Source organism: Aotus nancymaae, unplaced genomic scaffold (genome assembly GCF_030222135.1).
Source record: "Aotus nancymaae isolate 86718 unplaced genomic scaffold, 86718_ANA_hifiasm-v0.15.2.pri h1tg000003l, whole genome shotgun sequence".
Classification (NCBI taxonomy): Eukaryota; Metazoa; Chordata; class Mammalia; order Primates; family Aotidae; genus Aotus; species Aotus nancymaae.
This window is the reverse complement of record NW_026988414.1, coordinates 3,903,429-3,927,738: the sequence shown is the minus strand read 5'-3', so window position 1 is coordinate 3,927,738 and position 24,310 is coordinate 3,903,429. Positions and strand designations below refer to the sequence as shown.

The following is a 24,310-nucleotide window of genomic DNA, read 5'->3' as shown; positions in this document are numbered from 1 at the left end:
GCTCTGTTGAGGCGGAAGCCCTGTTCTCACCTGGGGCTTGCCCTGCACCGCCCTAGTCCAGATTTCACAGGTCCGAGTGCATTGGAAAGTAGGGGAAGGGTGGGAACAGGTGGGGCGCGTGTGCTGGGCCCAGCTGCCCAGGTGCGGACTTTGCTACCTACAGCAGCAGCAGGCCATGTGGCCTGGGCTGGCCAGGAGCAGGCAGCAGGAAGGACATGGCATGATAGCACCCCCATCCTGCAAACGGGTAAACTGAGGCCAGGGAGGACTCCGAGCCTGCCCCAGTTCTCCGAGGGGCAAGATAAACCTAGGTCTCCTGCTCTCAGCTCCTCTGAACACAGGGGCTGGCCAGGGAACAGTGGAGAACCTGTACTCTCTTGGTCATTAGCTATCACCCACCAGCACAGCCCGGTGGCCCCGGAGGAGCCGTTATCACCCACCGCAGTTGTTGAGGCTGAAGAGAGACGGAGCTAGTCAGTATGGAGCACCCCTGGAAGAATCAAAGAGCCCAACCTCCCACCCCTCATCTTATAGATGAGGAAACTGACACAGACCGGAAGCCCTGGGACTTGCCCAGGTCACCACGTGCCCCACCACTGTTTCTCTTCCCTGACTACACCTGGCTTAAATCCTATGTGTTAGTGTCCTGGAGCAGGTGCGACCAATAATCACATACTTGTTAACTTCAAACAACACAAATAGCTGGGAGCCAGGGCACACACCTGTAATCCCAGCACTTGGGGAGGCTAAGGCAGGCAGATTGCTTGAACCCAGGAGTTACAGACCAGCTTGGGCAATATAGTAAGATCTCATCTCTACAAAAAATACAAAAATTAGCCAGGTGTGGTGGCACACATCTGTGGTCCTAGCTACTTGGGAGGCTGAGCCTGGAGGATCACTTGAGCCCGTGAGTTGGAGACCAGGCTGGGCAACATAGTGAGAGTCTATATCTACAAAACATTAAAAGAAAAATTTTTCTGGCTGGGTGCAGTGGCTCACGCCTGTAATCCCAGCACTTTGGGAGACTGAGGCAGGCGGATCATGACGTCAAGAGATCGAGCCCATAATGGTCAACATGGTGAAACCCCGTCTCTACTAAAAATACAAAAATTAGCTGGGTGTGGTGGCTCACGCCTGTAGTCCCAGCTACTCCGGAGGCTGAGACAGAAGACTAGCTTGAACTCGGGAGGAGGAGTACTGGGACAAGTCCTACCATGTATGATAAAGTATATTGTTTGTTGAGAACAATGGCAAGGCGAACCTGGCCGACCGCCCCCCCTCAAGTGGAAAACTGCTTGGGGCATTCTAAAGTAGCAAAACAGTATCTGTATATATCATACACCGGTTAAAACAATTCTTTAAGCACGGGATACGTGACCCTGCCCCCGGGGCTCCCTCGTGGAGAATACTTTTTAGTTTGTCTGTGATCAGTGGTAAGCGGGCACCATCTGCCTACCTAGTTTATTTTTGTTCTATGAGAAAACACAGGACACCTGTTTGTTAATAATAATCACCTGTTCAGAGGGAATAACTACGCGGGTCAGAGTCCGCTCGAGGCCCTCAGCCTGGAATGCTGTCAGCCCCTGAGGCTCTCAGCTCGGAAGGCTGCTGGCCCCTGGATAGTCCTGCTTTGCTGTTCTGTCTAGGTGTCTGCTTCTTAATGCCTTCAGCACCGCCTGGGTGGGGGTCTCTACGGCCGAGCTGGACCCAGCAGTAGAGGTTGTAGTGAGCCAAGATCGCGCCACTGCACTCCAGCCTGGGCGACAGAGCAAGACTCCGTCTCAAAAAAAAAAAAAAATTATCCAGGCATGGCGGCACGTGCCCATAGTCCCAGTTATTCAGGAGGCTGAGGTGGAGGAACACTTGAACCTAGGAGTTCAAGGCTGCAGTGAGCCGTGATCATGTCACTGTACTTCAGCCTGGACAACAGAACAAGACCCTGTCTCAAAAAAAAATGGACATACAAAAGCAAACCAGCATCCTCCCCATGAGCTCACTCTCCCCAGGGAGGAGGGAGCTTGCTGTTCTCAGGACTCTCTGTTCTTACTTCCTGGAGTCCTTGACCTTGAGATCTTGGAACCAGTGGGGAACACAGCAGGAAGTGTGTTCTGAAAACAGACGCAGACCCTATCAACTTCATAAAAACACCCCTTGAATTTCGACTCTGTGTATCATTATCCAAAACACCTTCCCAGCCCTGGACTTACCCGTCCCAAGGAGGTTTACTGATGCCATTTCCCAGTCGGGATGGGGCTTGCCCAAGGGCACAGTGGGCAGTGGCCAGGTCCTGAACTCAGGCCTTCTGAAGCCATCAAGACCACAGGGAGCCATGAATGGTGGCTCACACCTGTAATCCTAGCACTTTGGGAGGCCAAGGCAGGAGGACTGCTTGAGGTCAGCAATTTAAGACCAACCTGACCAACGTAGCAAGAACCTGTCTCTATTTTTTATAATTTATTTATTTAGAGATGGAGTCTTGCTCCATCACCCAGGTTGGAGTACAGTGGCACATGGGTTCAGGTGATTCTCCTGCCTCAGCCTCCTGAGTAGCTGGGATTACAGGCACACACCACCAGACCCAGCTGATTTTTGTATTTTTAGTACAGATGGGGTTTTGCATGTTGGCCAGGCCAGTCTCAAACTTCTGACATCAAGTGATCTACCCGCCTCAGCCTCCCAAAGTGCTGGGATTACAGGCATTAGCCACCACGCCTGACCAATATATATATTTTTTCTTTTGAGAGGGAGTTTCGCTCTGTTGCCCAGGCTGGAGTGCAGTGGCCGTGTGATCTAGGCTCACTGAAACCTCCCTGGCCCCTATTTTTTCAACAAAGAAAGAAAAAAAGACCACAAGGGCCATGCCATCACCTGAACATGCCACTAATGGGGCAGGGATTCCTTGCTTTGGGCCAATTCCTAAGAAGAGGCTTTTTTTTTTTTTTTAATAGAGATGGGGTTTCACCTCTTTGGTCAGGGTGGTTTCGAACTCCTGACCTCAGGTGATCCACCCACCTCGGCCTCCCAAAGTGCTGGGATTACAGGTGTGAGCCACCACGCCCAGCCTTTTTTTTTTTTTTTGAGGGTCTCACTTTGTTGCCCAGGCTGGAGTGCAGTGGCGCAATCATAGCTTGCTGCAGCCTCTAACTCCTGAGCTCAGATGACCCTCCCACCTCAGCCTCCTGAAGTGCTGGGCTTGCAGGGATGAGCCCCAACCTCTAGCCACTTATTTTCGGACTCTTACAGCTAAGCCCATTTTACAGATGGGCAGAGTCGCTGAGTAATGAGGGTTCCGATTCATTCCAGGAATTGGCCACGAGGTGGCAGCACCAGGCCTTGTTTCCATCTTCTACGAAGCTTGGTGGGCTCTGGCGGCCTCTGGCGGCTGTCAGGAACCACATCAAGAGGTCTGACGGAGAAACATTGGGGAAACTGAGGCAGAGTTGTCGCCTCTTGGGAGAAGCTGGGTCGAAGTGGTGTCCTGCGGTGGCCTCAGGCTGACTGGCCATTCTCCAGCCTGTCAGAGAGGTCTGGTTAGCACAGCCCTCGGCCCTTTCATCAAAGTGAGCACTCGGGAGGAGGGTGCAGGCTCTTCCCCATCTGTAGCAACCCCCGGGGAAAGCCCTGGTCCAGGACTCAGGCCCCTGTTCCTAGCGTGGCTCAGCTGCCAACAGGATCTCCTTCTGTTTCCTCCTCCTTAAGGAAGGAAACCTTATCCCTGAGTCTGTGAAGCCAGAGAAAGGGGTAATGCCTGGTGGCTGAGGCCAGGCCTACACCCGGGGCCTCCTAAGACAGACCAGGGCCTCGAGGGGAGGCTGCAGGGAAGAGCCACAGCCTGCAGTCACTGGGCTGAGCAGGAGGAACAGAAAGGGCTAGGAGCATAGGGTGGGGTTCTGGGCAGTGAGACCCTCCCCTGGCCTCCGTGTCACGAACAGAAGGTGGATGGCTTGTAACAAGCTGGCCACATCAGATGCTCTTTCAGGATTTTGGCTCTGAGACAGAGAGGTGAGTCAGCCCCCGTGTGCAGCTGGAAAGGTATCAGGTAACCATGGGTGAGGTCTGAGGAGGCAGGAAGAGCCTGTCTGTGAAGGGAAGGGAAGTGAGAATGCAGAGCAGGGATGGAGGATGCTGGGATGGAGGATGGAGGGGTACAGGGATACAGGAACAGAGGGATGGAAGGGCAAAGGGATGCAGGAATGGAGACATGGAGGATGGAGGGGTCCCTGGAGCAAAGACCCCTCAGGACTTTAGGCCTGACCAGTGAAGTGGAAGTGCCGTTCTGGGCACTGTGGTGGCTCTGGGGCCCCTACACCTGTTGGCCCCTCAGAGGCGGCTGCCATGGCTCCTCAGGTCACAGATGGGCACAGCCTCAGGCCTGGCTGCCGCCTCTCACCTGCAGCCCCAGTACCTGGAGTTAGCATCCCCAGAGAGCTAGTGGGGGGCTGGCTGGTGGACTGTGGTGCATCCAGGTGGCAGGGCACTATGCAGCCATACGGACAAGCCAGTGTGACACAAGCCAACAGGGAGACGCCCAGGAGGGGGATGAGAACATAGCGGGTGGCAAACCAGCCCCGTGGGAGAAACCGAGGTCGCCAACTACACAGGGTACAGGTCAGGGCCTGCCCCTACCCATGGCTCCAAATGTCACACGATGCTTCCAAATGTCACACGGTGCTTCCAAATGTCACACCGCCTGCCTCGAGCTCTGAATGTTAGCTATTACAGGAACGGGAATTATTTTGTTTTTAAAATACTACTAATAAAACGTAAAAAGTTTCACTGGGTGCAGTGGCTCACGCCTGTAATCCCAGCACTTTGGGAGGCCTAGATGGGTGGATCACAAGGTCAGGAGTTCAAGACCAGTCTGGCCAAGATGGTGAAACCCCGTCTCTAAAAATAAATAAATAAAATAATTAACTCCCTGTAAAGAAAAAAAAAGTTGCCTGCCCGGGCATGGGGTCTCACACCTGTAATCCTAGCACTTGGGGAGGCTGAGGCGGGCAGTTCGCTTGAGCCCTAGAGTGTAAGACCAGCCTGGGTAATATGACAAGACCCAATATCTACAAAAAAACAAAATTAGCTGAGCATGTTGATGTGGGCCTGTCATTCCAGCTACTTGGAGGCTGAGGTGGGAGGATCACTTGAACCTGGGAGGTCGAGGTGCAGTGAGCTATGATCACGCCACTGCATGCCAGACTAGGTGACAGAACAAGACACTGTCTCAAAAAAGTTTCTCAAGAGGGTAATACCCATAATTCCCTTAGGGCATTGTCCAGTCCATGAAATTGGGAGGGCCCAGTGGGTGGGCCCCCGCCTGGCCTCTGGAGGCCCCCAGCAGCCCACCCCACCTCAGTGAAGTCAGGGAACTGAGGAGCCCCATCCTGGGTGCTCTGTGCAGGAACCCACACTCACCCTCAAAGGCAGAGCCTCTTCTCCCATAGACCCTGGCCTAGCTGGGACTAAAGCCAGGGGTGGCCACCTAAGAGGCCTGGGCTCCCTGAAGCTGGGTCGCCTCTGTAGAGCAGAGGTCTGAAGAGCCTGGTGCCCTGGGCCAGGTGCCCCTGCTCTGGACATTTGACCTGCTCCTATCACTGGACTCTCCTGCAAGGCAGGGACAGATGAAGAAACTGAGGCCTGATTAGGGACCCCACCTCGGACTCCCACCGTGGACTCCCACCGTGGATAGGGTCAGGCCCCAACCTACACCCTGGCTGCAGGGCTCCACAGCAGGCTGTGGGCTGAGTGGCATCCTGGGGACCATGGCCCTGCGCAGCCGTCCCGTGCCTGCCACCTGGGAAGCACCGGGCCAGCGGTTAGTTACCGCCAGGGCTGCTGCAGCACAAGTCTGACGCCTCCCTTGACCGCCAGCCCCACACAGCACTGAGCTACACAGAGCTCCAAGCGATGCCCGCCATGACGGGGGCCACAAACCTTTCCTTTATTGCAAACGTGTCCCAGTCCCAGGAAGCTTGGGAAGAGTGGGAACCAGGGAAACCCAGTGATGGGATTCCACCGAAAATGAACCATCCTGCTGTCCTGCCAGGGCCCCCACCCACAGGATGTAGCCACGGGACAGCCACTGAGGGCCTGGAAGAGAGGCGGCAGAGCAGCGAGGCCAGGACAGGGAAGGTCCAGCCCAGAGTAGGGGCAGGGCTGGAACTCGTCCCCAACATCCCTGGGCCCCAGCAGGTGCCCTGTGTTAGAAGCAAGAGGGCTCGGAGGCGGGGTGGTGGACAAGAGCCAGAATGATCCTGTCCCCACCAGCACTGCCAGGTGCTGGCCCAGTGGCCCCAGGCCCTGGCAGCTGGCATCTTCCGCTGCCTTCCCCTTGCTGCTCGTGGAGACACTCAGTGCGCTGGGGAGGCCTCGGTGATGGCCCTTTCCACCCGCAGGTACCAGGGCTGGATGCGCGTGTGCTGCATCAGGTCATCAAAGGCATCCAGCCCCTCCATCACTCGCAGCACGCCATACACCGCCTGGGCATGAAACAAACGCATCACCACAGCCGGCTCGATAGGCATCCAGACCTCCCCCTTCCCTGCCAGCTGTGTGCCAGGGCTCGTGACACACTCAAGGGCCAACAGCATAGGTGGGGCTTTGAATAAAGCATGTGGGGTGGCTGCAGGCCTCGCCTGCTTCACACCTGCACCCCCTTTTCTGGGCCACAAACCCCCAGCAAGTTTCCTTGGGATAAATGCCCTCCTCCACTCTCAGGTCCCGAGATTGGAGAGAAGAGACCCCACCACCCAGTTTCAAGACCCAGGCCACCCAGGGGTAGAATAGTTTTAAAAATGAGCATCTGGCATGGTGCAGTGGCTCTCGCCTGTAGTCCCAGCACTTTGGGAGGCCGAGGTGGGTGGATCACCCAAGGTCAGGAGTTCAAGACCAGCCTAGACAACATGCTGAAACCCTGTCTCTACTAAAAATACAAAAATTAGCTGGGAGTGGTGGCGCAGGCCTATAATCCCAGCTACCTGGAGGCTGAGGCAGGAGAATCGCTTGAACCCGGGAGGTGGAGGTTGCAATGAGATGAGACTGCGCCACTGCACTCCAGCCTGGGTGACAGAGCGAGACTCAGTCTCGAAAAAAGAGCAAGGAAGCCAGGCCAGTGAGATGCTGTCCCAGGGGTCTTGCTGGGAGAAGCCTGGAGCACCGGACCCAGCCTGCCTGAGCCTGAGGCTAACTCCAGGAAGGGCAGTGTTGATGGCGAGAGGGACAGCCTTGGCCCTGGTAACACCACCAGGGCCTCTGGATCCAGCAGGGCCTGCAGCCAACCCTTTCCCTGAACTTGTCAGTTATGTTGACCCAGGCTGTTCCCAGTTGTCAGTTTCTGTCCTGGAGCCACTCTGAGGCGAGTTTCTGTCTGTGATGGCAGAGAGGCAGCTTCCTCTGGCAAGGCGCAGGTGCTGTCCAGATGTTCCCTTGCAAACCTCCCCCACTCTGAGGACAGAACCCTCAGTCTGGGCACCGCCTGCCACCACCACACTTACCAGATCGGCGAGGTTCGGCCTCTGGCCCCCCATGAAGGGCCGGTCCTTGCCCACAGCGGCCACCCACTTGTTGGCAGCCTCATAAAGGTCCTCACGCACGTTGTCCTGGAGGTGGTGCCTGGGTGGGGAAGGGAAAAGCCTCTCAGGGGAGTCCAGTCCCAGCCCAGCAGGGAAGAGGGGTCTCCTCTGGGGAGGGTGGGAAGGTGTGGAGGCCAGGGTGGCATGCCAGGTGACAGCATCACACCTGGAGACGCCTCAGAGAGCATCCGTCCCAGATGGGGAGGCTGTGGCCACAGCAAGAGACCAGGCCAGGGAGAAAGCCGCAGAGAAGGCGAAGTCAGGGCCCGGGCTTCCCGGCTTCAAGGCCAGCTCTACTGCCCCTGGGGAGGTGAGCAGGAGCTCTGGGTGCGAGTCCTGACCGCCAAGCGACACATAATCCACACTTGGTCTCCCGCCCGCCCCAGGCCTCAGCTGCCGCTGGTGTGACGGGATCACCACACTCGTGGCGCTGGAGGCGTGGGAACAGCAGGCCCCGGATGCGCACACAAACTTGCCTGCTCTTGAGCCGCTTGCTGATGAGGTACATGGCCGCCGCACCCACGTACTTGGCCACGGCGCCCTCCACGGCTCCGAACTTGCCCTCGCGGACAATGTAGTCAAAGGACGCCAGAGCCTCGGTGGGCGTGCGGTACACGTTTGGGGAGATCAGGTGCACCAGCCAGTCGTCCGCCCACTGCCGCCACTTCATCTCCTCCCTGAGGGCACGGGAGAGACTTCCTGAGCCAGGACCTGGGCAGTGCTGGGTGCAGGCTGCATGCGTGGGAAGCGAAGCCTGGCCAGGAAGCTTGTTTTTGTTTTTGAGACAAAGTCTCGCGCTGTCACCCAGGCTGGAGTGCAGTAACGCAATCTCAGCTCACTGCATTCTCAGCCTCCCAGGATCAGGCGATTTTCTAGCCTCAGCCTCCCAAGCAGCTGGGACTACAGGTGCGTGCCACCACACCTGGCTAATTTTTGTATTTTTAGTAGAGTTGGGGGTTTTACCATGTTGGCTAGGCTGGTCTTGAACTCCTGACCTCAGGTGATCTGCCCACCTCGGCCTCCCAAAGTGCTGGGATTACAGGCGTGAGCCACCGAGCCTGGCCGCAGGAAGGTCTTTACTAACAGCCGGCGTGACCCAGCCCCAGTCCCCCCGGTCTCCCACGCTGCTCCCCGCTCACGGCATCTGGCTCAGCCTGGCCTTCTCTAGAGAAGACCCCGCTCCCCACCTTCCCCCGCCAGCGCCAGCCCGACTCACGTCCTGGCCTCCTTCCCGCCGTACACCTGCTGGGCCTCCTTCTCGTCCAGCATGAGCCAGTACTTGTTGCCGAACTCGGTCACCTCCTTGCCCTGGTCATTCACAGCCTTCATGGCTGGGTAGTAGGTGATGATCTCTTCCAGGGGCTGCCTTTGGAGAGAGCCACTGTGTCACCCTGACTCCTTTCCCCTCTTGTCCCCTGTGGCCTACCAACCTGGCTGCCCCAGCCTCAGAGTGCAGCCAGGACCAACGAACGAAGGCTCTCCACACTCGCAGTAAAAGGGATTTGGAGTGGATGCCGGCACAACTTCCCCAGACAGGGAGGTGTTGGGAGGATGAAGCGGGGGTCTCGGAGGAGGACGGCCATGGCCTACTCTGGAAATCTTTTTTTTTTTTTTTTTTTGAGATTGAGTCTCGCTCTGTCACTCAGGCTGGAGTGTAGTGGCTCAATCTCAGCTCACTGCAACCTCTGCCTCCAGGTTCAAGAGATTCTCCTGCCTCAGCCTCCCGAGTAGCTGGGACTACAGGTGTGAACTACCACGCCTGGCTAATTTTTTGTATTTTTAGTAGAGACGGGGTTTCGTCATGTTGGCCGGGCTGGTCTGGAACTCCTGACCTCAGGTGATCCGCCCACCTTGGCCTCCCAAAGTGCTGGGATTACAGGCATGAGCCACCGTGCACTCTGGAAATCTAAGCAGCAGCCCCACCTGCTCCCAGGAGGGAACTCAGGTGAGGCCTCCCTGGAGGAAGAAGCCACCAAATGCAATGGCCGCCTGGTCTCCACGGGGCTCCTTACCCTGACACCAGGTAAGTCTTGAGGGCACTGATGATGACAGAGGAGTCGTTCAGTTGTTGCTGGAAGAGAAAAGCCTGGTTTAATCAGAAGTTCCCACCCAGCACCTCGGCCCTGGGCATTGTTTATCCATTCCTGGGGACAGGCCCACTGAGTCCTCCCCACCCTGCCCTCAGGGCACCCGTCCTGAGTAGGGGAGACATGGGTGTGGGTGACGGAGAGGAAGGTGTGGGGAAGCCGTGGGCCTAAGCCCCACCCAACTCACCCATCTGGCCTCCCAGGTAGAGGGGCAGGGTGGGTTCCGGAAGCTACATACTAGACACCAAGCACTGTGCCAGGCATTTCATATCTGCTGTCCCTGCAACCCAGAGTATGGCCCCTTATTGACTCAGGAAGAAGCAAGCCCAGAGAGGCTAAGTGACTTGCCCCAAGTCACACAGCTAGTGATTGGGTGAGCCACACCGCAAACCCAGATGGCTGATTTCAGAATCTATGTTGTGAAGCTATGGTGTTCTGCCTCCCCGAGACCCAGCAGGTGTTTGGATTTGGTAGGGAAGGGGAGAGCCTACATTTATTGAGCATCTGCTGTATGCAGCTGCTTCCCCTATAGTCCTTAGAGGCACAAGGATCACAAGTTTCTTCCCGGGCTGCAGAGCTGAACCAGGCTAGGGGGCGCTCCAGGACAACCCAGGATAGGAGGGAGGATGCAAGGGGTTCCCTGGGGCTCACCGAGTTTTCTCCAACCTGGGCCACCAGGATGGGCACCTTTCTGTAGGAGGAGAACTTGATCTCAGCCCTGCGCACAGGGTTGACCTCCACCACCTGGTAGGGCAGGGCGTGGAAGTCAAGGAAGGCTCGGACCTTGCTGCAGAAGGGACACGTCTTGTACTGGTACAGGGTCAGCTGCAGGTGGCTGGACAGGGAGAGCTGTGGGCAGCAGACGGAAGGGGCTTCTAGACCTGGCACCCCCAGGCTCAGGCCCTGCCCCCCAGCAAGGATGTTTTCCAGAGGAGTCTTCTGGGATGACGCTGGAATATCGGGAAGAGAAACTAGAGATGGGAGGCGGTGGTAGGGGGAAACGGAGGCACTGGAGGGCAGCCCAGGTTCAAGCCGCCTGCCAGCACAGTCCCCAGGCAGGAGTCCCTGCCTTTGCTGTGAGGCTGTGTAGGAGGAATCTTCCAGTCTCTGTCCCATACTGGACAGACCCCTCTTCTCTCCCTCCAGTCCCAAGGGGACACCAGACAGCCCCAGGGTGTGTACCCCACCCCAACAGACACAAAACAACTGTTTCCACTTGGTGCGCTCATCCCCGCTCCTCTAACCCAGGGACCTCTGGGGGCCAGAGCCGGCCTACCACCCAGGCTGGAGTTCAGCAGTAGGGTCTACCTCCAATTTCTTCCTCGTTTTTTCCTCTGGAGACAGGGTCTCACTCTGTCATCCAGGCTGGAGTGCAGTAGTTTGATCACAGCTCACTGCAGCCTTAAACTCCTGGGCTCATGCGTTCCTCCAGCCTCAGTCTATCTCAAATCTCCGAGGGGGAGGGTGATACCTGGGCCGTGGCCTGCATGTAGTGTAGCAAGTTAAGCAGGAAAGCCCCCAGGGGAGCCTGCAGCACGTTCATGGCAGAAAGCCACAATCGTAAACCACCTCCGTCAGTGTTCAGAGGGGAAGCTGGCCCATGGAGGTGGGAAGGGAGACACAGGGTACTCCACGCCCCTTTCACCCACCTCTGTTCCCTTGGGTCCAGCATAGAAGCATCTGTGGGGAGGTGGTGGGGGCCAAGTAGAGTAAAGAAGGTGCGGGGTAGGTATAAAGTGCCTCAAGACAGCTGGGCTGCCACCTGGCGGGGGACACCTTCCTGCCCCTTCCTGTTTCAGCCTGGAGTCTAAGTCATCAGTTCCATAAAAGTACCACCATTACTACCACTAAATATATACACAGCCTTAGGATTTGGGGGCAGTGGAGAGAGAGGATGACAAATGTTTGGAAAATGAAAGAGGCTTTCCCTTTCCTGTGACCTCTGATTTCTTAATCAAAAAAGTCTCCTTAAAACACTGTAGAGGCCAGGCTCAGTGGCTCACGCCTGTAATCTCAGCACTTTGGGAGGCAAAGACAGGAGGATCACTTGAGGTCGGGAGTTCTAGACCAGCCTGACCAAGGAGAAACCCCATCTCTACTAAAAATACAAAATTAGACTGGCATGGTGGCACACACCTGTAATCCCAGCTACTCAGGAGGCTGAGGCAGGAGAATTGTTTGAACCTGGGAGGCAGAGGCTGCAATGAGCTGAGATCATGCCATTGCACTCCAAACTGGGCAACCAGAGCGAAACTGTCTTAAAAAAAAAAAAATTAGCCACGCATGGTGGCAGGCACCTGTAATCCCAGCTACTGGGGAGGCTGAGGCAGGAGAATCGCTTGAACCCAGGAGGCTGAGGTTGCAGTGAGCCAAGGTCCTGCAACTGCACTCCAGCCTGGGCTACAGAGCAAAAGAACTCAGTCTCAAAAAACAAAAGTCTCCTTAAGACACGGTAGAGGCTGGGTGCAGTGGCTCACACCTGTAATCCCAGCACTTCCAGAAGCCAAGGCGGGCGGATGGCTTGAGGCCAGGAGTTCAAGACTAGCCTGAGCCACATGGCGAAACCCTGTCTCTAAAAAAATACAAAAATAGCCGGGTGCAGTGGCGCGAGCCTATTGTCCCAGCTACTCCAGAGGCTGAGGCAGGAGGATCCCTTGAACCCGGGAGGCGGAGGCTGCAGTGAGCCGCGATCGTACCAGCCTGGGCGATAATGCGAGACCCTGTCTCAAAAACAAAATAAACCAAACAAAAAAACACGGTATAAGAACAATTTTATGAGAAATCGAACAATTCCAGGTAGTAGGCATTAGGAGCGCCCCTATTTTACAGAATAGTATGCTGAGGGTTCGGAGACTTCAGACCAACTCACTCGCCCAAGGTCACAAGCGGGCAGAGGCGACTCCTGACCCTGAGGGTTCCCAGGAGTCCCAAGCTCCGCACTGATCAGTACCCCCACCCCCGGCCGGGCCAGACCTTACCTGCGTGGCTGAGTGCTCCGCATGGAGGTCCTGGACGCGCAGGTGCCACCGCGCTGTGTGGTACAGCCCCAGGGCTCCCCCCAGGGCAAGCGCCGCTGCCCCTAGCAGCCGCGGGCTCCCCTTACGGATGGCGGCCACCGGGCCCGGGCCGCCCGCCGTCCCCGCGAAGCCAGCCCGGTTCTGCGTGGGGAGTAGCAGCTGGGGGCGGCCGCCCAGCCTCCAGGCCAAGGCGCACCCGCCAGGCCACAGCGCCCGCACCACCCGAGCAGCCGGGGCCATGTTCGTTCCGCCGGCGCTGCGGGCGGGCGCGTGAAACGAAGACGCTGAGACGCCCGTGCCGCTTAAAGGGCCGGGACTCGGGCGCCCGGCTGGTTGCCCGGGGCGACGGCGACGCTCTGGGGACCCTTAGTGCTCTAGGGATTGGGCGTCTGCCTGGCGCCCAGGTTCGAAACTCCCGCCAGAGCCGCAGAGGCACGCTTGAGAACGTTTGCAGACCGCTCTATGCCTCCGCCTCTGAAGATGCCTGCGCGGTGACCCGGTCGACTGCGGGGGCGCCCGCCTGCTTGCCTGCCTCAGCCGCCTAAGGAGCGGCTTGGCCGTCTGTTAGACACGCTTGGCCACTTCTCCCGCAAGCGCCCACTCGAAACAAATCCGAGCCCTGAGGGCCGCGGCTTCCGGCCACCAAAGGCCCTAGAAACGGCCCGACCCGGTACCGGGTGCTCGGCGGCGTTGCAGTTCTGTCTGCCCTCCCGCTTCACTGTCCGCTTCTTACTGTGGCCCGAACCATAAAATTTTCCCGAACCCAAGGGGGCCTTGGAAACCACGTGTCTCTGATTTCGCCCACGCGGAGCGGCCGGCCCGCAGACCCCGAGGTTTTTAGGGACAGGATGGCAACGTGGGGTGCCAGGCTGCCCGGTTCCTCTGTCGGGCTCGCCCGCCCTAGCTGAATCCCGGAGCGTCCACCGCATAGGCGTCTCCGCGGACAGCCCCGGGACGGCCCCGCCCGGCGCCCGGGAGAGGGGCGGGGCTCGCGAGGTGGGCGGGGTCCGGGGCGGGGCGGGGCGGGGGAGGAGCTCCGAGTCCGGGCCATGCGGCTCTGCCCCTCGCGTTCCACTCTTCTCGTCCTGCTTTCGCACCTTATCTTCCACCTTCCTCCCAAACCTTGCGGCCACCAAGCCCGCAGTGTCGGTCCCTAGCGGGGACCTGGGCATGCCGGTGGAGGCAGGAGGGGAAGGCGAGGGCGAAGGCTTCGGGGAAGCAGGTGACCCGAGGAGGCTGCTGGAGCGACCTTTGCTTTTCCAGGGGTGCCTTCCCGGGAAGGGGAATCGGGATGGTGCTTTGGAAGGGACCGAAGAGCCCACCTCGACCCGCCCGGAGTAGGTCTGGAGTTGTAGGTGCTGTCTCGGATGCAGGGCGAGCACCCGCGAGCGGGTCACCAGCCCCGTTTTACAGATGGGGAAACTGAGGCAGTTGCAGGGACACTCGCCCATACGGGCTTTGCTCCAGCCACTTCCTTCAGCCATTTTACAGACCAGGAGTTCAGGGCCTGCTCGAGCTTAGTGTTGATGAGTGGTTGAGGGTGAGCCATCACGCTCTGTGCTTCTCTACTCTATCCCTATCCATGCCTTCTCCCAGCGCCACTCTCAGACTCCTGCTTGCCAGAGGGGGCCCAGCTTCATCCTCCTCCTGTTTACATTAATTGCTCCTGATCTTCCACACTCTGGATTTTCCGGATTCTAGCTCCATCAAAATGTTCTTGATGTGTTCAGGCCCAGGGGAGACCGAGGCACCTGAGAGGGGCGTGGCCGAGTTTGGCCGGCTGGCCTTAGCGGGAGGGGCCGGGAGAGTGCTGATTTTCTAGGTCAGCGTCCCTAGCCACCTGGCTTTGCTGGTGTGGCCTCGCAGCCTTGCCAAATGTGAGCAGCTTACAGAACAGCCTCTTGCATGTGCTTAAACTGCTGAGGTGACACAGCACGGTGGCTCATGCCTGTAATCCCAGCATTTTGGGAGGTAGAGACAGGAGGATAGCTTGAGGATGGAATTTGGGACCACCCTAGGCAACACAGAGAGACCCTATCTCTACAAAAAATAGAAAAATTAGCTGGGTGTGGTAGCACACGTCTGTGGTCCCAGCTACTCAGGAGGCTGAGGCGGGAGGAGCTGGAGACTGCAATGAACCTGTGATCATGCCACTGTACTTCGGCCTGGGCCACAGAGCGAGAACCTGTCTTACACACACACACACACACACACACACACACACACACACACGCCAGGGTGGGGTATGGAGAGAGAACCATTGGCTTCCTTTTCACCTTCTCCAACCTGTTTCACTGTCCATAAAGTTGGAATAATGATTTCCATCAGGATTAAATGGGAAAATGAGTGGGGAGAGGTTGAAAACTAGTGAGGCTGGTGCCTGGGAGGACCTACCTGGGGGCTGCTCCACCCTAGCACAGGAGGATTCGTCTCCTGCCACATCTAGAAAGGAAACTCAGTGGCCAGACCCTCAGCCAAAATATTTGGCAAAGTTCTTTTTTTTCCTTTTTTCTTTTCTTTTCTTTTTTTTTTTTTTTTTGAGACAGAATCTTACTCTGTCACCCAGGCTGAAGTACAATGGCACGATCTCAGCTCGCCGCAACCTCCACCTCCCGGGTTCAAGTGATTTTCCTGCCTCAGCCTTCTGAGTATCTGGGATTATAGGCATCTGTCACCATACCTGGCTAATTTTTGTATTTTTAGTAGAGATGAGGTTTTGTCATGTTGGCCAGGGTAGTCTTGAACTCCTGACCTCAAATGACCCACCCACCTTGGCCTCCCAAAATGCTGGGATTACAAGTGTGAGCCACCATGCCCAGCCCAGAGTTCTTTTTCTTCTCTCCTGGCCAAGACACTGCTTGGCTTGCTGTCCAGTGTTTCTTCTGCCTCACTGCCCTTGGTCCCTGCACTGCTTCTTCCTTACTTCACTCCACTGGAGACCTCCAATCTGCGGCCAGCACTGAGCACAGCCCTGCTGAACGCCCAGGGGACCTCGGGGCTGAGCAGCGAGCTGTGGCACAGCTAAATGGCGCTCTAGCCCCAAGCCTGAGCAAATCTCAGAGGCTCATATGGAGCCAACCTGGGCTGTGAGGCCCATCGCTGCCCATCTCAGCCCTAGCCTGTCTCTGATCCGTCCCAACCCCATCCTCTATCCCAGCATTGCCCTGTCTCACCCCTTCCCTCTGCCTCCACCTCCTTGGCTCATGGCCTCCTCCCTGACCTTGGCCTGATCCTAGTCCAGCCCTTCCTCATCTGAGGGCTGAGCAAATGGTCACAGCCTCCTTTTCCTGCAGCCTGGTGAAGGGGCAGAGCGTCCCATCCTAGGCACGGCTGTTGCTGTGGTTTGAATGTATGTGTTCATATGTAGGAACTCAAGACAGCATAGTCATATTAAGAGATCAGGCTTTTAGGAGGTGATTAAGTCACAAGGGCTCTGCCCTCCTGAATGGGATTAGTAGTCTTATAAAAGGGCTTAAAGGAACTAGCTAAGCCCTTTTTGCCCTTCCATCTCCCCTGCCATGTGAGGACACCTAGACAGCACCATCTATGAGAAACAGGCCCATACCAGACACTAAACCTGCTAGCGCCTGGATCTTGGACTTCCCAGCCTCCAGAGCTGTGAGCAATCCCCTCCCCTCCCCTTCTTTATTTTTTTGAAATGCAGTGTTGCTTCCTCACCGAGGCTGGAGTGCAATGGCGTGATCTCGATCTCGGCTCACTGCAACCTCCACCTCTTGGGTTCAAGCAATTCTCCTGCATCAGCCTCCCCAGCAACTGGGATTACAGGCACATACCACCATACCTGGCTAATTTTTTTAGTAGAAATGGGGTTTCACCATGTTGGCCAGGCTGGTCTCAAACTCCTGACCTAAAGTGATCCACCCACCTCTGCCTCCCAAAGTGCTGGGATTACAGGCGCAAGCCACCATCCCTGGCCCGTTTCCTTTTTTTTTTTTTTCCCTTAGGGGTAAAAGCTGGGAAACCTGCTGGATAAATTCTAAAAGAGCTGTAACACTTCTATTATTTTATAAATTACTCAGCCTGTGATATTTTGTTACGGCAACAGGAACACCCTAAGGCAGCCATACTCTTCCCTGGTTGACCAGGTGGCCAGGACCCAGGGGTCTCACACACGGGAGAGAAGAGAGCTTCCGTCCAGGCATAACTTCTATGACCTGTGTCTGAACCAGTGGCCAGTCTCATGAACATGTGCCCCTCTGCAACTCTGGGCCCTTAGCGTCCCTGGGTTTCCTTCAGCCTCTGTGGACACACTTTCCTGTCTCCCTTGCCCTTGCCTCTTCTGCAGCCTGCCTCTTAAGAATTAGGTTCCAGGCTGGGCATCATGGTTCACGCCTATAATCCCAGCACTTTGGGAGGCTGAGGCAGGTGAATCACCTGAGGTCAGGAGTTCGAGACCAGCCTGGCCAACATGGTGAAACCCCGTCTCTACTAAAAATGCAAAAACTAGCCCAGCAAGAGAATTGCTTGAATCTGGGAGGTGGACATTGCAGTGAGCCGAGATCGAGCCACTGCACTCCAGCCTGGGTGATAGAGAGAGACTTTGTCTCAAAAAAAAAAAAAAAAAAAAGAATTAGGTTTCTCAGGGCTAGATGCAGTGGCTCATGCCTGTAATCCCAGCACTTTGGGAGGGTGAGGCAGGAGAATCACTTGAGCCCAGGAGGTCAAGGCTTCAGTGAGCTGAGATCACACCACTGCACTCCAGCCTGGGTAACAGAGTGACACCCAGTCTCTAAAAAAAAAAAGAAAAGAAAAGAATTAGGTTCATTCCTAGCCCCTCTGGGCCTTGTACACATCCCTTTGGCCACCTCTTCCCTCCCTTGGTTTCTGTCACACATGTGTCATGAAGGTTCCAGCCTGTGGCTTCAGGTCAACCCTATCCAGACTTCAGGCCTGAGTTACCTGCCTCTGGGATAGCTGGCATGTCCCCCAGGGACCCCCACCGTGGCAACACAGCCACCCAACCTGCCATCTTTCTCACCTGGCCTTGCCACTTTCTCCCTGTCTTGCCAGCCTCTGCCCTCTCCACAACTCCCTGGCCCCGCTCTACGGCTTCTGCTGACTCACCAATTACCCCTCTCTGACACCCAGGGGGTCTCTCCCTGAATGTCCCACTGCCCCTCATCACAGCTAGAACCCCCTGAAGGGATGAATCGCAAAATTACTATGCTGAGTGAAAGAGGCCAGGCAGTAACTTTTACTATCTGCTCCCATAGAGAGAGATGGTGCAGACTCTTCTACAGTGACAGGAAGTGGGTCAGCAGCTGCGAAAAGCAGTGGAGAGGAACTGGAGGGAAGGATTACCAAAGACGGGAGGACTCTGGGCGGTGAGGGATGTGCTCGCCATCTGGATTGTGGTGGTGGTTTTGTGGGCATTTATGTATGTCACCACTTACCAAATTGCTCAAAAACCACGATGGGCCGGGTGCGGTGGCTCACACCCGTAATCCCAGCACCCCGTCTGTACTAAAAATACAAAAATCAGCCGGGCATGGTGGCGGGTGCCTGTAATCCCAGCTGCTTGGGAGGCTGAGTCACAAGAATCGCTCGAACCCAGGAGGCAGAGGTTGCGGTGAGCCGAGATCTTGCCACTGCGCTCCAGCCTGGGTGACAGAGCGAGACTCCATCCCATAAAGAAAACAAAAACCAAAACCACGATAAAGGGTCAGAAGGTCTCAGGAGCTCCCAGTGGCCAAAGCTGAAACAATCTGAGCAACAAAATAAGGAGGGGTTGGATTATAACCCAAAGTTTAAACCAGACATCCACGAGCCGGCCAGAAGACAAAATTACAAAACATTTCTTTTCTTTTCTTTTCTTTTCTTTTTATTTTTCAGACAGGGTCTCACTCCGTTGCCCAGGCTGCAGTGCAGGAGCCCAATCATGGCTCAGTGCAGCCTCAACCTTCTGTCCTCGAGCAGTCCTCCTACCTCAGCCTCCCAAGTAGCTGGGATTACAGGAGCCCTCCACCACGCCTGGCTCATTTTTCATTTTTTTTGTAGAGACGGGACCTCATTGTATTACCCAGGCTGGTCTTGAACTCCTGAGCTCAAGCAGCCCTCCCACCTCCGCCTTCCAAAATGCTGGGATTACAGGTGTGAGTCACCAGGCCTGGCCAAACTTAGCTTTAAGATCTTAATTGGATTTTACTTGCTACTCTAAAATCAGATAAAATCTCATTCTATAAAATTGAGTGTTCCCATGAGCTGGGCAGAGATTTAATAGAAAAGGGCTGAAGAAAGCAGGGTCAGAGAACAAAGAGCAGATTGATCATTTCAAAGTTACTTTCCTTGTAAAGGTTCAATAAAGCAGAAAGGACTTCCTTATCATGCTGGCTAAAACTGGCTTGTGTGGGGATCTGGCTTTGATCTGATCTGTCTCTGTCCTGATTTCTGGGAGGGAGGGTCAGATAAACAACTTAGTTTTGGCTGGTGGCCTGGAGCTGAGCCTCAGTGACTCCATTGTGGTTTGGTCTATTGGGCCTGGGGCAGGAGCTCAGCCCCAACCAATGGGCTCCTGTACACTTTATCAAGCAAGTCCACGCCCATATAGATAAATGATTGAATAAGTACGTGAGGGACAAAAGACAAATCTGTGCAGAATTCCAAATAATTTTAGGACTGAGTGTGGTGGCTCACGCCTGTAATCCCTTTGGGAGAGCAAGGTGGTGTATCACCTGAGGTCAGAAGTTCGAGACCAGCCTGGCCAACGTGGTGAAGCCCCATCTCTACTAAAAATACAAAAATGGCTGGGCGCAGTGGCTCACGCCTGTAATCCCAACACTTAGCGAGGTCAAGGCGTGAGGATCACAAGATCAGGAGATCGAGACCATCCTGGCAATGGTGAAACCCCGTCTCTACTAAAAATACAAAATGTTAGCCAGGCGGAGTGGCTCGCACCTGTAGTCCCAGCTACTTGGGAAGCTGAGGCAGGAGAATCGCTTGAACCTGGGAGACCGAGGTTGCAGTGAGCCGAGATCTCACCACTACACTCCAGCCTAGGCAACAGTGTGAGACTCTGTCTCAAAAAAAAAAAAATACCCAGGCATGGTGGTGCATGCCTGTAATCCTAGCTACTCAGGAGGCTGAGACAGGAGAATTGCTTAAACCCGGGAGGCAGAGGTTGCAGTGAGCCGAGATCATGCCATTGCACTCCAGCCTGGGCAACAGAACAAGGCTCTGTCTCAAAAAATATATATAAAATACATAAATAAAAGAAGAATTTCAAATAATTTCTGTAGATACTCAGCCCTCAAAGAGGTAGAGCAGAGCTCCCCACCTCTTAGGTGTGGGCTGTGCACAGGGATGTCTTTCAAAGAGTAGAGCATGGTAAGGGAAGGAGAGTGACTGTCTGGTGGGGCGACCTGACCAGTGCACCTCAGTCAGGTGATAAAGGCCAACACCCACAGTGATAAGTCATGTTGCCAGTACCCTTGAACAGCATGTGATGCAAAAATGACATTTTAATTTTTATTTTCTTATTTTTCGAGACAAAGTCTCACTCTGTTGCCCAGGCTGTAGTGCAGTGGCATGATCTCGGCTCACTGCAACCTTGGCCTCCCAGGTTCAAGTGATTCTCCTGCCTCAGCCTCCTGAGTAGCTAAGATTACAGGGGTCTGCCACCACGCTTTGCTAATTTTGGTATTTTTAGTAGAGACGGGGTTTCTCCATATTGGCCAGGCTGGTCTCAAACTGCTGACCTCAGGTGATCCACCTGCCTCATGATCTCAGCTCACTGCAACCTCTGCCTCTTGAGTTCAAGCTGTTCTCCCACCTCAGCCTCCTGAGTAGCTTGGATTACAGGCGCACGCCACCAAGCCCGGCTAATTTATGTATTTTTAGTAGAGATGGGGTTGCATCATGTTGACCAGGCTGGTCTCAAACTCCTGACCTCAGGTGATCCACCCGCCTTGACCTCCCAAAGTGCTGGGATTACAGGCGTGAGCCACCATGCCCCACCTGGCATTTAATTTTTTTTATTTTTTATTTTTATTTATTTATTTTATTTTATTTTATTTTTTGGGATGGAGTCTTGCTCTGTCACCCAGGCAGGAGTTCAGTGGTACTATCTCGGCTCATACAACCTCCACCTCCCGGGTTCAAGTGATTCTCTTGGGATTCTCTTGCCTCAGCCTCCAGAGTAACAGGGACAACAGAGGCACGTACCACTGTGCCCAGCTAATTTTTTATATTTTTAGTAGAGACAGGGTTTCACCATATTGGCCAGGCTGGTCTCAAACTCCTGACCTCAGGTAATTTACCCACCTCGGCCTTCCAAAGTGCTGGGATTACAGGTGTGAGTCACAGCACCCAGCCTGGTGTTTGTTAACAACTGATTCCATTTCTGTTAATGGTCATAGGATAAATCAGATGTTGTTTTTCTTTATTTTATTTTATTTTTGAGATGGAGTCTCACTCTGTTGCCCAAGCTGGAGTGCAATGGAGGGATCTCCGCTCACCGCAACCTCTGCCTTCCGGGTTCAAGCATTCTCCTGCCTCAGCCTCCCGAGTAGCTGGGACTACAGGTGTGTGCCACCACACCTGGCTAATTTTTGTATTTTTAGTAGAAACGGAGTTTCTCCATGTTGGTCAGGCTGATCTCAAACTCTTGACCTCGTGATCTGTCCACCTCAGCCTCCCAAAGTGCTGGGATTACAGCTGTGAGCCACTGTACCCGGCTGTTTTTCTTCTTGAATCTCTTTTGTAAGTTACAATTTTCTGGAAAATTTCCCATTACTTAGCGCATTCTCTCGTTATCTTTGTAATAGCTCTACACTCTATAGTTCTGTCTCTTTTTGATTTCTACCTTTGTATTTGTGCCTTACATCTTTTTGTCATGAGAAATTTTCCCAAATTTCTATTAGATTAGTCTTTTTCAAGAGTCGACTTTTGGCTTTGATATTCCCATAAAATAGGAAGATCTGTCTATCTTCCTGCTTTCTTCTCCTGATTGTTTTCTTTTTTCTTTTCAAATATATTTTATTTTACTTTTTTGAGACAGGGTCTTGCCTTGTTACCCAGGCAGGAGTGCAGTGGCGTGATCTCGGCTCACTGCAACCTCTGCCTCCCGGGTTCAAGCAATTCTCCTGCCTCAGCCTCCCGAGTAGCTGGAACTACAGGCGCTCACCACCATGCCCATCTAATGTTATATTTCTAGTAGAAACGGGGTTTCACCATGTTGGCCAGGATGGTCTCGATCTCTTGACCTAGTGATCTGCCCGCCTTGGCCTCTCAAAGTGCTGGTATTACAGGCGTGTGCCACCGCGCCCGGCCTGCCTTTAGTCTCTTCTTGGCAATAGTCAGACCCAGTCCACAAACTCAAAGGCTGGCAGTCAGCTCCTCTTCTCCCGTGGTTCTCTGAAATGGCCCTTCTTGGGCAGGAGGCAGGGAAGCGGCGCCTGTAAGTCCCCTGAACTACATAGGAAGGAGATGAGGCAGGGTGGGAGGAGGCAGGAAGAGGAAAAGACAGGCTGGGCGCGGTGGCTCATGCCTAAAATCCCAGCATTTTGGGAGGTGGAGGCGGAAGGATCACTTGAGCTCAGGAGTTGGAGACCAGCCTGGCCAACATGCTGCAATGCAAAACACAAAGATTAGCTGGGCGTGGTGGTATGCACCTGTAATTGCAGTTACTCAGGAGGCTGAGGCACGAGAATTGCTTGAACCTGGGCACAAGTTGCAGTGAGCCAGGATCACACCCACTGCATTCCAGCCTGGACAACACAGAGAGACTCAGGCTCAAAAATAAATAAATAAATAAATAAATAAATAAATAAATAAAAGAAGAGGAGGAGACAGTGGGAGAAGGGCAAGGCTCCCACCCCCAGCCCCAGCACCTGCCTGGGACACAGCTGAGCCCTGAAGGTCTTCAGTCCTGGACTGTGGGCTCTCTGCAGCTCCCTACACAGGTGGGGCTGCCCACAACCCAGGTCCCCTCCTGAGAGGAGTCCAGGTTCCTTTGTGAAGAGGTCTAGAGTGCAGGTGGCCCAAGATAAGAGGAATCTGGGGTGTGGGGAGAAGGGGTCCATGGGGTCAAGGGGACTGTGCCGGCTGAAAGATGGACCCCCCCAAAAGATATCCATGTAAATGAATAATGTAAATGTAACTTTATGTAGAAAGAAAAGAAGTTTCAGAGGCTGGGCGAGGTGGCTCATACCTGTAATCCCAGCACTTGGGGAGGCTGAGGCGGGCAGATCACGAGGTCAAGAGATCGAGACCATCCTGGCCAACGTGGTGAAACGCCGTCTCTATTTAAAAGATACAAAAATTAGCTGGGCGTGGTGGCATGCGCCTGTAGTCCCAGCTACTCAGGAGGCTGAGGCAGGAGAATTGCTTGAACCCGGGAGGCAGAGGTTGCAGTGAGCCAAGATTGCGCCACTGCACTCCAGCCTGGTGCCTGGTGACAGAGCAAGACTCTGTCTCAAAAAAAAAAAAAGTATTTGCAGATGTGATTAAGGATCTTATTCTTTACTGTTATTTTTAAGTTTCATGATGGTTAATCATGGTTAATTATTTTTAAATTTCATGATGGTTAATTCATCTTTTTTTTTTTTTTTTTCCACCCCAGTGGTGGAGGGAGATCGCAGTCCCGGCTCCCACTCCTCCTTGGCAGCATATGTTTATTTATTTCAGCTGAGTGGGTAGGTTCCATGGCTGAGCCTCCCCCTCTGCGGGAGGGGGACATGAACAAGGCTGTGACAGGCAGCGAGGACCAGGTCCAGCTCCAAAGGAAGAGCATGTCCACCTTCAAAAGGAGGGGCCGACTTGGACCAGTGCAGAGTGGGGTGAGGTGCAGGGAGGGCAGTGCCAGCAGCAGAGCAGCAGGAGACTCCGGGAACACCCAGAGACCTTGGCCTTCGCCTGGCCACTGTCCTTCGGCAGCCTGATTCTCAGAGGTCTGAGAACTGTGCATCAAGGTTCTTCTCTTCATGCACATTTGTTATAGTCCCTAATGCCTGATTTTTAAGGTGAATAAATGGACCGGGCGTTGTGGCTCACGCCTGTAATCCAAGCACTTTGAAGGCCAAGGTGGGCGGATCACCTGAGGTCGGGAGTTCAAGACCAGCCTGACCAATACAGTGAAACTCCGTCTTATTTAAAAAAAAAAAAAAAAGTGAATAAATGAAATATATACATTACTCAGAGAAAAATGACACATAGTTTTGTTGGTGGTGGTGTGGCCCAGATGTTTTTCCTTTCCTAAAGAGTGGCAATATTCTCATTCCTTTTGTTTGTTTAATTTTTTAAGACAGGGTCTTGCTCTGTTGCTCAGTCCGGGGTGCAGTGGTGTAATCACAGCTCACTGCCAAGTTTGTGGTAATTCACTGTAGCAATTTGATGATTTGGGAAATTCTCAGCTTCTCCAGATTGCAGAAGATGTTTACAATAGGAAATTCACTGTTAAGAAAGTGCACTCTTGAGAGAAAGCCAAGGCTGTGGCTGGGCAGGGGGCCTGTGGGTGTGGGAAAAGGTGGCCACACCAGGGGCCCCAGGGGTATGGGAAGGAAGGGGCCTGAATCAAGGGAACCCAGCAGTGTGGGAGGAGGTAGCTAGGGACAGGGGACCCTAGAGTGTTAGGAGGAGGTGACCCAGGACAGGGGGACCTCAGATTGTAGGCAGAACCTGGAGA

At 54.5% G+C, this 24,310-nt stretch overlaps 1 protein-coding gene and 1 pseudogene across 2 annotated transcripts; both read right to left on the bottom strand.

The window, feature by feature from the left end:
* Window positions 1-5,893: 5,893 nt before the first annotated feature.
* PTGES2 (prostaglandin E synthase 2) lies at window positions 5,894-12,921 on the bottom strand. 2 transcript variants are annotated; one of them, XM_064375621.1, is made up of 7 exons: window positions 12,631-12,921; window positions 10,304-10,501; window positions 9,578-9,636; window positions 8,782-8,931; window positions 8,042-8,242; window positions 7,488-7,605; window positions 5,894-6,473 (listed from the first exon to the last, which is right to left on the bottom strand). In XM_064375621.1, the coding sequence occupies exons 1-7, from the start codon at window positions 12,907-12,909 to the stop codon at window positions 6,345-6,347; spliced, it is 1,134 nt and encodes a 377-aa protein (XP_064231691.1). In that variant the 5' UTR covers window positions 12,910-12,921; the 3' UTR covers window positions 5,894-6,344. The 2 variants fall into 2 exon arrangements, with proteins under 2 accessions (XP_064231691.1, XP_064231693.1); XM_064375623.1 differs by lacking the exon at window positions 12,631-12,921 and having other exon boundaries at window positions 8,782-8,927; window positions 10,304-10,343.
* A 3,711-nt stretch (window positions 12,922-16,632) lies between these two features.
* Window positions 16,633-16,686, bottom strand: LOC135277393 (U7 small nuclear RNA; annotated as a pseudogene).
* Window positions 16,687-24,310: the final 7,624 nt, after the last annotated feature.

Coding starts and splice junctions, on each gene's coding strand:
- PTGES2 (XM_064375621.1), bottom strand. CDS start 12,909: ATGGCCCCGGCTGCTCGGGTGGTGCGGGCGCTGTGGCCTGGCGGGTGC. Junction 9,637..10,303: donor CCCAGGTTGGAGAAAACTCG/GTGAGCCCCAGG, acceptor TTTCTCTTCCAG/CAACAACTGAACGACTCCTC. Junction 8,243..8,781: donor GGCGGGAAGGAGGCCAGGAC/GTGAGTCGGGCT, acceptor CCGTGCCCTCAG/GGAGGAGATGAAGTGGCGGC.